The sequence below is a fragment of the Boleophthalmus pectinirostris genome, unplaced genomic scaffold (assembly GCF_026225935.1).
Source record: "Boleophthalmus pectinirostris isolate CB_2022bp ecotype Guang Dong unplaced genomic scaffold, ASM2622593v1 HiC_scaffold_13, whole genome shotgun sequence".
NCBI classification, from domain to species: Eukaryota; Metazoa; Chordata; class Actinopteri; order Gobiiformes; family Gobiidae; genus Boleophthalmus; species Boleophthalmus pectinirostris.
Window position 1 is genome coordinate 6,396,452 of NW_026571036.1, and position 16,019 is coordinate 6,412,470.

At 38.3% G+C, this 16,019-nt stretch overlaps 1 protein-coding gene across 1 annotated transcript in view; it reads left to right on the forward strand.

The window, feature by feature from the left end:
• The first annotated feature begins 254 nt into the window (after positions 1 to 254).
• LOC110162709 (pleckstrin homology domain-containing family G member 1) overlaps positions 255 to 16,019 on the forward strand; it is a 106,254-nt gene continuing 90,489 nt past the window's right edge. Inside the window, exon 1 of the mRNA XM_055149513.1 lies at positions 255 to 513. Within this exon, the coding sequence (XP_055005488.1) occupies positions 504 to 513 (10 nt within the window). The 5' untranslated portion in view covers positions 255 to 503. The remainder of the gene's footprint in view (positions 514 to 16,019) is intronic.

A 16,019-nucleotide genomic window follows, 5' to 3' on the forward strand; every position in this document is an offset into this window, starting at 1 on the left:
CCACTAATCAAACATAAAAGCACAACTCAACCAAGGCTGGAGCAGGAGTAAAAAAAAAAACACAGGGAGCGGGGATGAAAGCGGAGCTGCAAACGGCCTTAATGTGGAACTCCTGTGCAGCTCCTTGTAATTTGCAGCTGGGGCCCGAGGGGGAGGGGCCTGCGTGCGACGGGGGCGTGGCTTCGACCCGGGGGGGAGGGGCCAGAGTGCAGAGAGCAGAGGCTATTCATTCCCGTGCAAACACACAACTGAGGCAGCCTCGCACTCATGTTGTCTCTGGAAGTTTGCTCAGAAGCATTTCGCTGGACGTTTCGCTGGATATTTACAATGAGCGGAAGAAGTACGTGAGGACTACTTCACTGCTACTGCTGCTACTTCAGCTGCTAGTACTGCAGTTTGTACCGGGGAGCTTGCATTTGGAAGTACTTTGGATATGTGTACTTGGATATTCAAATCAGAGGTTGACAATTGAACTCTGACTGATACTGGTGAAGGAAGATACAATGCCTACCGGTAAGCAAATAAATTTGTGTTAATTCAGAAAAAATTTGCATAATTTTTACCTTTGGCTTTTTGTACAATTGTAGTTTTCTAACCACTATTAAAATCTGAAAAAAGAAAAAAGAAAATCATTATTCAAATAGTTGCTTATACTGTTTTCTAATGGTAATTTCAAGTGTTTACAGTGTCTGGTTTAGTTTAAAATATGATCAAAATTGCAGTTTGTATGGTGAAACCTTTATGGTCCTCCTCCTTGTGTGGGATTTTTCACAACCGGAGTCTTAACAATAGTGGTGGAGTGGCCAGCCCATTTAAAAGTCTAGGCTACTTGCGGTCTTGAATGCACCGCTTTGTTGGCTTCTAAGTTTAGTGACAGTCTAGATGCTTTAAAAGAAATTGTACCTTTAAGAGCCGTACTTTTAACTTCTACTTGAGTAATATTTTTGAAGTGATAGTCTTACTCGAGTATAAGATTTGGTTACTCCTCCCAGTGTAGTTTTAGATGTTTTTGCACTTGTCTTGGTTTGGTCTTGATGTAGACTTGTAGTCCTGGTTTAGTCCTGGTTTAGTCCCGGTTTAGTCTCAGTTTAGTCTCAGTTTGGTCCCAGTTTAGACCCAGTTTAGACCCAGTTTGGTCTCAGTTTGAGTCCCAGTTTAGTCCCAGTTTAGTCCCAGTTTAGTCTCAGTTTGGTCCCAGTTTAGACCCAGTTTAGTCTCAGTTTGGTCCCAGTTTCGACCCAGTTTCGACCCAGTTTAGACCCAGTTTGGTCTCAATTTGGTCTCAGTTTGGTCTCAGTTTAGAACCAGTTTCAGTCCCAGTTTTTCTTCTCAGTTTGGTCTCAGTTTAGAACCAGTTTGGTCCCAGTTTGGTCTCAGTTTAGAACCAGTTTGGTCCCAGTTTGGTCCCAGTTTAGACCCAGTTTAGACCCAGTTTGGTCTTGGTTTAGACCCAGTTTGGTCTCGGTTTACTCCCGGTTTAGTCCCAGTTTAGTCCCAGTTTAGTCCCAGTTTAGTCTTGGACTAAACCGGGACTAAACCAAAACTAAACTCAGTTTTGTAGCTGTTTTGTCTCAGTTTTGTAGCTGTTTTGTCTCGGTTTAGTCTTGGTTTAGTTCAAAACTAAACTGGTCCCAGACTTAACCAAGACTTAACCAAGACTTAACCAAGACTTAACCAAGACTTAACCAAGACTTAACCAAGACTTAACCAAGACTTAACTTAATCCAGTTTAGTCTCAGTTTAGTCTCAGTTTAGTTGCAGGTTAGTCCCAGTTTTATCATCTCAAGTCTGGTAGCAACAAAATCTATTTTATGTTTCTCAAACTTAACCTTCAAATATGATTTCACCCTTAAAATTGTTGTCAACTTTTTGAAAACACCAGAATTTGTGGAAGTTTTTTCTGTCACATTATATTAACTTATGTCCAGTTCCTTGGATATTTTCCCCAAATACTTTTATACTGAAATAAATATTTGAACTTCTTAATTCTACTTTTATTTTAGCACACTGTTTGACCACATTGTCCTCTCTGATCTTTTGGTCTTTTATTACCCCCTATAACGTTAACAACATTACATACGCCTGCTAACTGACCGATCGTAAAACTCATTATTTGACTATCTCTTCTCTTGATTGCTCATTACCAGACTTTGTAGCTGGACAGGTAAGAATTCTCAGGTGGAGTCTGCGGTGTCATAGATTTTTTTTTTACCTGGTTTATGGCTCATATCTCTGTAATTACGAAAACTGTCACAAAGTCCAACCTCTTTTCTCAAAAGGAAGAACAAATGAGATTATTTACTTATTACTTGTACCCGATTCTTACTCTTTTACTCTGTTTACAATGAACTAGTTCTGTTATTCACATTTTTAAGACCAAAATATCCTGATGTGATATATCGTCAAAAGTCTCACAATATATCGAATCTCAAGTTCCTTTGTTTAAATGCAGGGTTTTATAGAAGAGACATCTTAAAAACATCGGGAACTACACATCCCACGATTCATTTCAGCGCAGACAACATGAAGAAATATGTTTTTGACTTGAATTCTTGGGATTATGACGGAAATAATTCGCACCAAAATGTTGTCAAGGGGTTTCAAAAGCAAAAAAAGTGTCCAATCTACAATTATATCAGCCTCTTCAAAATATCGCAATAAATATCGTACCGTGAGATGCATATCGTGATAATATCATACATCCCTAATCCAAAGTTATTCCTCACTTACCTTATGTATTTGAGTTTATAAGCACTTTCCGCAAATTTCAGACCTGAGAGCGTAGTTTTGCTGTGACGGTAACCCTAACAACTAGCATGCCAACGCTCACTTCCTGATTCTTGGACAATAAAACACGTTATAATTGCAGATGACAGACTTATTTTGACTTCGAGCTGCTTATACAATATATCTGTACTGGGGCAAGACACATTTTGCTCAAATATATGGGGGGGGGAAAAAAAATCATGTATGGTTTTGGACCCAATCCCTAATGACTAATAACGTTCAATGTTTGTTTATTTCTATTTTGGATATTTTTTCAAAATACTAATTCCCAGCTCTATATTGGAGATTCAGAGTCCCTCATGATTCGATACGATACATAATACATGGATGACGGTTCGATATTATCACGATATGGCGATACAAGGCGATAATCGATTCATTGCAGGTTTTATACTGCTGTTTTTTGTTTGTTTGTGCAAAGTTAATATGAAATACCTCCTATTTTACTTTCAAAACAGTGAATATGTCAAGTGTATTTCATAAACAAAAATAAGTAACAACTAAATAAGCAACAAAATTGTCACAGTCACACATAAATTTGCTAAAAAAATATAAATATACATGTACTCTAGCCACGATGACAGTACTGTATCACCAAATTAGTATCACAATATATTGCTATTTTGATGTTTTTGCACATTCCTGACCTAATCAAATTGTAGAATGCGAGTGATCCCGGCCTGTTGTGTTGTTTATGGTGGTCCCCGTGCAGCTGTCAGTGCGTATAGTGTGTTTGAAGCTCTTGTGTGGACAGGCTTGTTTTCCCTCCAGCCCCCGGCCCATAAAACGACCGTCCCCTCTTGTTTGCTTTCTCGCACCGAGCACGGGCCCTGTCCCAGTGCAGGTGAAGACCACACTGCCCCCTGCTTGGACCAGTGTCTGTAATGCACAAAGATTGAAGTTTTAAAGGTGCTCTATATTATGCAAAGTTGACTCTTCAGAACTTTAAGACATGTTGAAGTGTTGTTACCTCCTCAAAAACAGACCTGGAGTTGTGTTTTGTTTCATTCACACATGTTTGAGTAATGTTTTTATTGCTCTGTTCCACCTTGTGATGTCCTGAAGCGGTTCAAGCGATATTGGCAATTCCAGGGCTCATCCATTAATCTTGTCCTCCTGTTCCTGTTTTACCACATGACATCACAAGGTGGAGTGTTTTCTGTTTGAGAGAAGAACTCTGCAGGATTTGTGTGTTGTGAGAATGAAACAAAACACAAATCCAGGTATGTTTTTGATGAGGAACCAACATTATAACATAAAAAAGCATAACATTGGCTATTTTTAATGTGCCCATGTCATGCAAAATAACTCTTTTCACATTGTATCTTATGCACAATTTGGGTTTTGGAACATCCATTACACAATAGTTATGAAATCTTACTGATTTCTTGGAGGCATCACAGACCAGGAACTATGAAAGGCCGACTATTGCTCATCCCCCCGCCCGTCCTGAGAAAGCACAGGCTCCACCCTCCAAACCTGACGTAGGTGACGAGTGAGCCGCCCTTCCTCCGCCATCTCAGGGAGGGAGGGGGAGACAGACGTGCACCCTGATAGTGGCAGGAATAAACTTTTATTCATCATGGCGTTCAGCCGCATGTGTTGGACCCGGAATCGGACGAGGAGTTTGAGGAGCACGAAGCTCAAGCACCGCGTCGACATCAGCTGAACATTACTGATTGGTAAAGTATTAATAAACACTAAGTAGATAAACTTACTATATCGTGTTTACTGCAGTGTAGAACAATGATCTTATGCTGTCGCTTTTGTTCAGGTGTTCATGTGGAGCAGGGGAGGGCTGCAATTTGTTTAAAAAAAATGCCGAATCAATCTAAAAACCACTTGGGTGACATATACAAGGCCCACACATCATTCTTAGAAGGTAGAAAGCTCTGAAAAGTTGATTTTTGCATGAGATGGGCCCTTTAACAGTTTGAAGTGGTCCAAAGTTCTTCCTCACTTCCCTTTTGATTTTATAACATCCTAATCCAAATACTATTAAAAAAAAAAAAGTTTATAAGCATTTCAAAACTCTTAGAGAATAGTGTGGAGTTTTACCGTGATGGTAAAGCTAACTGTGCACTTCCTGATTAAGTGTTTGGATTAAGGCTTGGTGTCTTTTTAATGCAGAGATCTACTGCCAATCCTCTGTAAAAGCATGTGGTTTGGCACAGAAGGAAAACTTTGGAGGAAGTAGTTTGAGCTGTTTTTAGTGGTTAATTGCCGTAATTTCAAGTCTGCATTGTTTATTTAGACTTAAGTCTGTGTTTATGTTTGAGGAATCAGTCTCGCAAGACATTTTTATTTGTGTTTAATTTAACAAAATAAAATGCAAAATGTGTGATTCATTTCAAAATGCCCTGCCCTGTAATCAACCATAAAATTATCAACCGTTTTAGGAACTAGTCAATGTTAGTCATATTCAGGAACAAAATGTGGCTTGTTGTTTGCTTTAAAATGTTGCTTTCACTTAACAAAGAATAGATTAAAAAAGTACTAAAACAATTAACAATGGATGCAAAAGTGTATATTTTGAGCTTTTAAAATGTCTCTGATATGTGACAGTGATAGATTTAGGGTCCTACCATGTTGTTCTGCAGACTCTGTACTAAATGTTATTCTGTTACTGTACTGTACTTCTCGTTACTGTAGTACTTCCCATTACAATTGTACTTCCTTTTACTATTGTACTTCCCTTTACTGTTGTACTTCCCATTATTGTAGCCTCCGTATGTTTTCTGTCTAATACATCTTTGTGAGTAACTAGTGGATCAGTTCTCAAAAGTTGGTTAAAAATACCTGTATTTCATTATTTCAATTTCCTCACTGGACTATTTTAAAAGAGAATTAAAACAAACATTGATTTTGCAATGATCTTTAATATTTGGACTACTGAAAGTCAACTTGCCTGTTCATGACTGTTGTGGTAAAATCATGTTTATACAGGAGGTGATCTTATAAGACCAAAAGCTCTGCTCATTCTCTCCTGCACAGTTATTTTCTTTTGTTTCTACCTGTTTAAAATTATGTTTTTAATATATGTGCAAATAAAATCTGTCTACCTATTACTTTTACACTCAAATTAAACAAATCACATTTTCTTACTCCTGTTACTACATGTTTAAGTAACTCATTATTATTAGTCTGTCTCTCAAAATGCTCTGTTCCACCTTGTGATGTCATGACGCTGTAGTTTTCAAATCAGCTCCTCCTTTTACCTTTAGTTCAGTCTAGGGGTGTGCAAAAATATTGAAAAATCGATATATCGTATCGTTTAATGTGATGATACAGTATGGATATCGTGGGCTGCTGTATCGATATATCGCTAAGAAGATTTTTTGGTATATTTAACTAAATTATTTTGTTATGTTGCTTGTTCAGAGGAAGGAAACTTTTTTTTTTATGCGACACATTTGACCTTTTCACAGTTCTGATGATTAAAATGAGTGTGTTTCAACTGGACTTGGCACAAAAAGTGGTTTAACAAACACTTTTACTCATTAGTGAATTGGTCTTTATTTTTTCGATTGAATCGATTTGAAATATTTTCCTATATCGAATCGTAAGATCACTGTATCGAGATATGTATCGTATCATGGACTATGTATTGGCAACTTCTGAATGATACCCAGCCCTAGTTTAGACAGTAGGGACATTCCAGGACTGTAATTATCCAAAGATTCTAGTGAAGTTTTTTTTTTTTTAATTTGAGAAGAACTTCAGCTCTAAAATTTTGCAGGATTTGTGTGTTAAACATGTGTTGAATGAAACAAAACACAACTCCAGGTCTGTTTGTGTTGAGGAAACAAGATTATAACAGAGATATTTAACTTTTTTTTAACCTCATAATACCTGTTTATGTATTTACTGTACTTCCAGGATGTTTTGGTATTCTCTACACTGACAACTATCTCGTTGTCATTCCGTACAAACTTACTGAAACCTGGCCAGCACACATGGTTTTGCTTTGCTCCTTCTCGGGCAGTTTTGACAAAGTATTGGGATGCCAGTCTGCAGCCTGTGACCCAAATTAGGGGCTGGGGGATTGCGGGAGGCGGGTGGGAGGTTTGGGTAGTTTGAGGGGGGTCGGAGTTGTGTTGTGTTGGCTACAAATGGGAAAAGCCCTCAGTGAGGAGTGAGGAGAGAAGAGGGAGAGAGACCATCGGGGGTGAATAATGACTGTGTTTAGAAGGTTTGATTTGAAGGTGCAAACAATAGGCCCCTCCTCCAATGCTACGCCCACTCCCCCTGAACAGCTGCCCCCCAAGAAGAAGCAATCACGTGCAGGGGAGTCAGGATTTCAACACTAAACTAGTTTGAAATGTTGTCTAAATAAATAAAATGAAAATACTCTCAGATGGAGGCAAGAGACCGATTTCCCTTTTGATTGCGTTCTACTTTGCCATGAAATATCCAAAAGGTAAACGCACAAAAATCCATGTATCATTCGTTCATTCATTTTTCAATATAAAACCAAAAATAAGAAAATGAAAAAACAACAATTTTCTTCATTATTTGTCTCCAAAACCAAAATTAAAAAACAGATAATGATTTGTTTTTTCAGTTTTCGATTTTGTGTTTAAATGAAGAATGGAAAAAATTGATAATGTTTACGTGACTTCCGTGACTGCGATGCCGGACTTTTGTGCCGCATACGGACTAAACCAGGACTGATCCAGGTCCGGGACCAGAGCGGGACCAGAGCGGACTCCGAGCTTTGACTCCGAGCCTCAACTTCGAGCTCTGGACCTGCCGTGGGCTCTGAGCCTCCGGTCTGGTCCCGGCCTGGTCTCGGTCTCGATCTGGTCCCGGTCTCAGTCCTGACCTCAGTCTTGGTCTGGTCCCGGTCCGGTCCTGGTCCTGGTCCTGGTCTGGTCCTGGTCTCAATCCCACTCTGGTCTCGGTCTGGTGCCGGTCTCAGTTCTGGTCTCAGTCCTGGTCTGGTTCCGGTCTGGTCCCGGACCTGGATTAGTCCTGGTTCAGTCCGTATGCAGCGCAAATGTCCGGCATCGCAGTCACGAAAACGGGAAACAGCCATTATCCGTTTTTTCCATTCTTCATTTAAACATGAAATCAAAAACTGAAAAAACAAATCATCACAAATCATTATCCATTTTTTTCATTTTGGTTTTGGAGACAAATAATGAAAAAAATAGTTTTTTCATTTTCTTATTTTTGGTTTCATGTTGAAAAATGAATGAACGAATGATACACGGATTCACAAATGTTGAACCTGATCATAAATTCGATTAGTGTTTCAACCCAAGAACTCACTGCATTAAAACAGAACTATATTCACTTCAGCTGCCCAACATCTGTATTAAATATGATTGGCCTATAGAAAGTTGCGATGCCGTCTGAAACCCAGATGTTCATGGATTACACTCCCCACATTACTGTCGAATTACTTTTAATTTACTCTCATCAAAATAACTGGAAATGTGGATTTGGCGATCGAAATGTAGCTCATGACGCTCGATCCGTGCGCTGTGTGGATGTAAACAGACACACGTGAGGAGCTACTCTTGCCTTTTTACTTTCAAAGAACACGTCAAAGTGGATTAAAAGGGCTGTTGTGTGGACTAAGTGTCATTATTTACGGAGGACAGTTTCTATAGATAATGTGGATGAGATGCTGCAGTTTATATTTCCAACTTTATGAGAGGTGAGTAATAGTTATTTTCGCCATTTCCTGTGTGACTCCTCTGCCCCTGTCGCTCTGTTTTATCATTGTTACCGTAGCGTTGCTGATGTTTAGTGGTCATAATCTGACAGAGCAACTCAGAGTCACACACACGAGGCCAAAATCAGGCAAATTCTCCTGTAGTGTGAAGCGGCTTTTAATAATACATTTGACGTGATTCACAATGACTTTATGCATCTGTTTCGATCTGATCGGACGTTTCACCGCTGCTGATCTTGCGGTGATTTTAGAAAATTTGTATGAAGAATAACAGAAATACACCACTTCAATCCAGGTTAAAAATGCATTGTAGCGCGCATTACTGACATTTGTACCAAGCAAAATATTACCAGTTATTTTTCTGTGATGCCTTACATTACTGTGTTACCGCAAAAAGCAATGCATTAAGAGTAATTTGTTGCTTTTATAATGCATTAATCCATTAAAACACTGATAATTAGGATGCTCTGAATGCTTAAGGTAAGTGAGGAATAACTTTGGACCACTGAAAACCGTTTTAAATGAACTAGTTTGTTTTTCAGGATCTTTTTTTTTTTTTATTTTTGGATCAGTTAGAAGTTTTCAAGTTTTGTTTACCTTGCATGGACATCTGCCCCCCAAGTGGAGGAGCCCTCACGTGCACAGGAGCTGGGGAGAGGTGTGGGGGTTGGGGGCCCTTGGGTGGCTGATGGTCTCGGAGGGGGGGGTGCTCCCTAAGGTCATCCCTGGAGCAAAACAAGTGTAACTTACATGATGGATGTAGGGAAAGAGCAGCGGTGCAGAGGTTTTATATATGGCTGCTTTATTATTTGAGCATTTTCAAAACACAAAAAGTTCACATGTAACAGGATATCGGCTGAACCTATATTTGGAAGCCAATATCCGATCCAGAAAATGTATCGGGATCAGCAACTACATGCATAACCAGTATCAGATTGCTGCATCCAGAGTGACATTCAAACTTAGACCTTATGGAAATACAGTGTGTTGTCATTCCTCTATGTGATGATGGGTGTAATTTTTTTATGGACTAATATTTTACATGGAAAACAGTTGTTAAACTTTACCATGGTAATAAGCCTCCAGGGAGTTCTAGTTTAGACCTGGTTTAGGCCTGGTTTACATATGGCTTTCACGTTTTGTCCTTTTTTCTTGAGAGCTAGTCCTGGTTTAGTTTTTTTAATAGACTAAGTTTTGTCAGTTTTTGTACTATTATTATTATTTTTGGTGGTTTAAATTTACATAGAATCCAAATGCCTTATTGAATTATTTAAAGATGCATTATGTAACTTTTCTGATGGAGGGTCTGCCAGCTGCTTGTCTCTATCCAGAACCAGACCGGGACTGAGACCGGGACTGGGACCGAGACTGGGACTGGGACCGAGACTGGGACTGGGACCGAGAGCGGGACCGAGAGCGGGACCGAGAGCGGGACCGAGACGGGACCGAGAGCGGGACCGAGATCGGGACCTGACCGGGACCTGACCGGGACCTGACCGGGACCTGACCGGACCTGACCGGGACTGGACCGGGACCAGACCGGGACCAGACCAGACCCGAACCCGAACCAGACCAGGATCAGGCCGAGACCAGACCGGGACCAGACTGGAGGCTCAGAGCCCACGGCAGGGCCGGAGCTCGAAGCTGAGGCAAGGAGCCAAAGGTTGGAGGCCGCTCTGGTCCCGGACCTGGTTCAGTCCTGGTTCAGTCCCTATGCATTGCAAAAGTTCGGCATCACAGTCACAGAAGTCACGTAAAGGACCATTATTTGTTTTTTCCATTCTTCATTTAAACACGGATTACCCTCAACCAAAAAGTTACACAGTGCACCTTTAAATCTCACTATTTTAAAATAATTAATTGCTCTATAAGTTAAATGTTTGAAGTTTATGTGAGCAAATGTGAGCCTTGTGGTGGACCTCACATTGCTGCTTTGGGGTCTTCGGTTATCGGAGAAGGGTCCCGCGCGCTGCAACCCGAGCGCGGTATCCCAGAACGGGGTTAGTGTGTCGGGGTGGGCACGGGGCTCCCATGGGCGGGTGCCACGGTCCAGAAATAGGGTGTTGTAGGTTCAAGGGGGAGGACATTTTCCCACAGACGCTGAACATGGGTCCTGTCATCTATCAGGCTTTAAACGGTGCATTCCTACAGCATGTCACTTGTGCTAATACTAACACTAACTAGGATAAATAAACACAGGAACTGGACGAGTGTTAACCTGTGTTGGAACTTGTTGAAGTGTAAAAAAAAAAAAAAAAAAAAAGTTAAAAGCCCTGTGCTGGATTTTTACTGTCTTGTAAACGTGAAAAACTGGAAAACGGAACTAATTTGAAGTTATTTCTCACTTTCCAAATGCATTCCCAGCATCTTTTTTATTCACCGCAATGATTTTTACAAGTTTTAGAGCCCATATTGGAGCACTGTAGTCACAACTAGCATGCTAACAATGCACTTACTGATTCTCAGACAATGATAAAAGCTCCATTTCATAATTTTGACCTTGAGAGCTTTTACAATAGATCTATACTGGGGAGAAAACTGATTTTTATCAAGTGTGTTTTGAATTTATTGAATGATTTAAAGGTGCACTGTGGAACTTTTCTGGTGGAGGTGGTACTGCTTTACCTGGGATTTTCCGCACTATGGCTTTAAACAAATATATCTTGGATTTATTCAATTGCAGGTGTTTTATTTCTCAAAACTGCTGAAGAAACATGTATTATTACTGTGAGCGGGCCCACTTCTCCACAGATCTGACCCCTAACTTGGCCTGGTGATGTGGCTGCTTGTCTCCATGGAGATAGTTAAATTAAATGCCATACTGTAGAGAATTTCAGGAAAAATAACATGGTGGAAAACTGACATAGTGCACCTTTTAAGATATGATTTTAGCCTTACTGAGAAAATGAAAACTGAGCGCATAAGAGAAATATTTGGCAAATCTTTAAAATTGTTGGAATAAACCTTTTACATTGACAAACTAAATCCAAATCCACTTTATTTCTGTAGCACATTTTACAAACAAAGCAGTTTCCAAAGTGCTGCTCAGAAATCGTTAAATGAAGACAACAAAAAGGTAAATTGCTCAAATTTAGTGATACGAGTCCTAAGACAATAAAACAAGTAAAAGCAAAAAAACTTAAAATTATATATAAAAAAACAAAACAGTAAAATCAAATAAAGCAAAAAAAAACACCATAGAATTATAAAAAACAGTAAAAGAAAATAAAAGCAAAAAACATAAAATTATAAAAATCAGTAAAATCAAATAAATGCAAAAAAACATAAATTATTAAAAAAAATCTGTAAAAGCAAAAAATTATATTTAAAAAAACTAACAAAAAAACAGTAAAAGCAAAAAAAAAAAAAAAAAAAAAAGTCTTATCGCTTACCAGATATTATTGCAGTAGTTAAAGGTGCATTGTGTAACTTTTCTGGTGGAGGGTCCGTCAAATCCTTTTCTTCATGGAGACCAAGACCAAGTTACAGGTCAGATCTGTGGAGAGACGACCCCACTCAACCTTGTTTTTTTTGTTTGTTTGTTTGTGTTTTTAAGCTCTAAAGAATTATAAAACCACCTGTAATTGAATAGAGTAAGTTTAAAAGAGCTGTTTAATGTCATACTATGGAACATTCCAGGCAGAGCAAATGACATCTCCACAGAAACAAGCAGGCAAAAAGTTATGTAGTGCACCTTTTCACATATGTTAGGAGCAGGTTCAGGCCTTGACGTCGGCGCGGTTGTGACATGTGGAAGTGCTCTGTCTGAATGAGCAGCTGTCTCTTCTGCTTCGACAAATAAAGTTGGAAGGTTCGAATTCCCCAAGGCAATGTGGAGTTGGGAATCTTTCAAGACCAGTGTGGGTGAAATGGAAAAAAAAAAAGACTAATGGCTTGATCCTTTGGACGTTTTTGGCGTGTTTTGTTGTGTTTAGAAAAATGTCACTTTTCGTCCGAATGCTTGGAATCTTGGACGTGTCTCTCTCTTCCCCGGTATTGGCAACGTTGGGGTTTTGTTGACGTGACAAATTGGAAACACGACATGATGCTTTATAGTGAAGACAGCTTTAAAGCACTGAAATGAGGATAGATTTTAAAACCATTCAGGGACGCTTCCAGGTTCAAAAGTTTGCACATACCTACGCATTCAATGTTTTTTACTACTTTCTACATTTTAGATACACATAGAAGAAAGTTAAATATCTGAAGCGAGATATATGGAATTATGTAGCAAAGAAAAAAGTGAAATCACAAAATATTTTTATTTATTTTATATTCAAATCACAGTATCCACCCTTTGTCGAGGCCTTGACCTTCTCTCGATCAGGCGACGTTTATATGATGACGGTCTGAATAGAAGATGTAAAATTGGTGTCGCATTTTGACTTTTTATTCCGCATTTAGACAAGCGTTTTTGGGAGGAAATCTGCGTGCAATGTAGACAGAAATGCTACAGCGGAGTATATTCAACTTTTTGTTTTTGGAGGGTGCTTTCAGATTTTTGCATTTTGAAGCCCAAAAAATGCCATCACCGTCTAAACGAAAGGCACTTGTGATAAAATATTTTGACGTTTTTACTCGCAAGCATTCTCGTGTAAACACATCCTTTGCTCAATGTGTGTTTTCACTTCAAAATTCACTATGTGATCTTAAAAGAATGCCAAAATCCAAAGCAGTGACCAATTTAAAAAAAAAAGAAATCTCAAATCTAAAGCAAGTTTTAAGGTATTTTGCGTTTCTTTTGTTTACAACATTATGCTATTCATAGTTTCAATTAGGGATGTAACAATAACTAAAATATCATGATATCGTATCATCAAAAGTCTCACAATAATATATCGAATCACGAGTTCCTTTGCTTAAATTCATGTTTTTTTATTCGCAACAGCTTATGAACAGCAGAAACTACATATCCCATGATTCATTTCAGTGCAGACAACGTGAAGAAATATATTTTTGACGTGAATTCTTGGGATTATGATGGAAATAATTCACATCAAAATCTTGTCAAGGTATTTTAAAAGCAAAAAATCGCAATAAATATCGTACCGTGAGATGAATATCGTAATAATATTGTACGGAGAGATCTGGATATCGTTACATCCATAATTTCAATACATTTTGTGATTAAGCTACATTGTAATAAAAAATGTAATAATAAAAAAAAAAACCCACATAAATTAAGTAGAGTGTCTAAACTTTTGACTGGTTGTGTACATTGATCAGACTGTGCACATAATTTCAGAAGAAGAGCAAATGGTATTAAAAACGTGGACAAAAACACAACTCATAATAACTTAATTAAAAGTACAAAAAACTGGATTTAGTGTAATACTTTATGTTCCATTTCGCTTTTTCAATTAAAATCATTCACAGTAACATTTTGAAGCATATGTGTTTCATTTGACTTGCTTTTTTTATGCTTTATTTGCCTTCAGACTCTGGCAACAGCTCCCGACATATGGTCAAAGCAGCTGCCCATTGTTTTTGCGGTGACACCCGCCAAGGCTGCCCCCTCTCTCCTCTCTTATTCTCCACAGCTCGTCCTCTCCCTTCGCCTTTTGGTCATTTGTCCGCTCTGTGAAATCCCCCGTGACACTTTCGGGCCGTTAGCGTCAGCGCGAATCAAGCCAGCGTCTCTATCACCGACCGCTGGATGAGAGGAGGTGTAAAAAAGAGCAGAATTTCAACAAAAGGGAGGATTCAGATGTAGAAGAGGATGAGCGAGAGAGACGGAGAATGGACAGAGTCACAGGCAGTGGGTGGCGTTTGACCTCTGACCCTTCATCTGTTCTTCCTACTTTGTCATTCCGCTGCATCGTCCTCCTCGTTTCTCATTGTCCCAAATCCTCTTGTTTCTAAAAAAAGACAAAAAAAACATCTAAATAGTGCTACAAATTTTGTCTTTTTCACTTATGTCAAGGGAGCATTATGCATTTTTGAAAATTTGAACACACAATAGGATTTAAACTGACCGCGTGTTATTTGGAAAACATTTTTAAAGGCACACTGTGTAACTTTTCATGGGGAGGGTCCACCACCTGCTTGTTTCTGTGACGACATTACTGATTTGTCTGGAACCACAGTACGCCATTAAATATGTCCATCTTGCTTTCATTCAATTAAAGTTGTTTTTAGTGCTCAAAAATATGTATTGTTACTCTGATTGTGGCCACCTCTCCATAGATCTGGCCTGTAACTTAGCTTGGTAGAGTCACATGCTTGTTTTTATCAAAATGGGCAAGACTTAGCCCACCTTTAAAGTGTTGTACCTGAATTTTACCATCTTAAAAATGGGAAAAACAAATCTAGTTCATTGTAAAGAGTTTGCAGTGGTCCAAAGTTATTCCTCACTTATATGCACTCAGAGCGTCCTAATTATTCACCATGATGAGTTTCTATTCTTTTATTTTTATTTTAGCAATTGCTTCTACAGTGAAACACAAAGAAAACATTTTCAACATTTTTTCAACTTCTATTTTTTATTTTTATTTTTTTTAGAAAACAAAAAGTATAAAACAAAGTATTAAACAGTCTCTGCCCTTCCCACCCCCAAACAAACAATACATATTATACAAATACATTATACATAGACATATATATATATACATTTATACATATACAACCACATACTCTCCTACCCATCCACTCGCTCGCACACACTCATACAGGCTCACAAATATAGTTGGTCCATTATAGGGCTGCACAATATGGAAAAAAAAGAGAAAAAAGAAGTATATAAATAAATGCATCAAAATATTTTGTAGATTCACCAAAATTGTGATACCAATTCAATATATGGTGCCACCCTACCATATACACATAAGTGTGTATATATTAAAACATATCCATATACATGTATACAAAATATTTAAAAAAATAAAATACAAGAAAGAAGCAATGCTCAAAAGGACATGACAGAAGCAAAAAGTTATTTAAGCCTACCCCCTTTCACATGGAACATTTGCTGAAAGACGTTATACTAACTAATACTAACAACAACTAGCAAGCTAAAGTGCACTTCCTGATTATCAGACAATACATGCATTCTAATAGGCTGCAGACACTATACTTTGGACTATTTTTGACCTAAAATCTATATTGGGACAAGATACATTTAAATTTAAATTGCCTATATTATGATTTTTTTGGTATTTTCTGATTTGTTATAATATTTTCTCATCACAAACAGACCTGGAATTGTGTTTTGTTTTGTTCAAAAAACACTTTGAAAACACACTAGAAAACACTCTGGAATTGCCAGTCAATACTGAAAAAAATTAAAAACATGAAAACTACAGCTTCATGGCCATTTTGAGCTTTGGAGATGTACACAAACTAATAATAACGGGTCTGTTTTTGAGGAGGTAACAGCATTATAACATGACTTAAAGCTCACCAGAGTCATTTTATTATTTATTTTAGGACCTTTAATTATTTTAATTGGAAGGAACAATTGGATTACACGCCTGCTTTACCTTCAACTAGCAATGATGGAATGTTGTTTTCATAACAAAGCTTAAAATATTATACTTGCTCACTTGTTTTT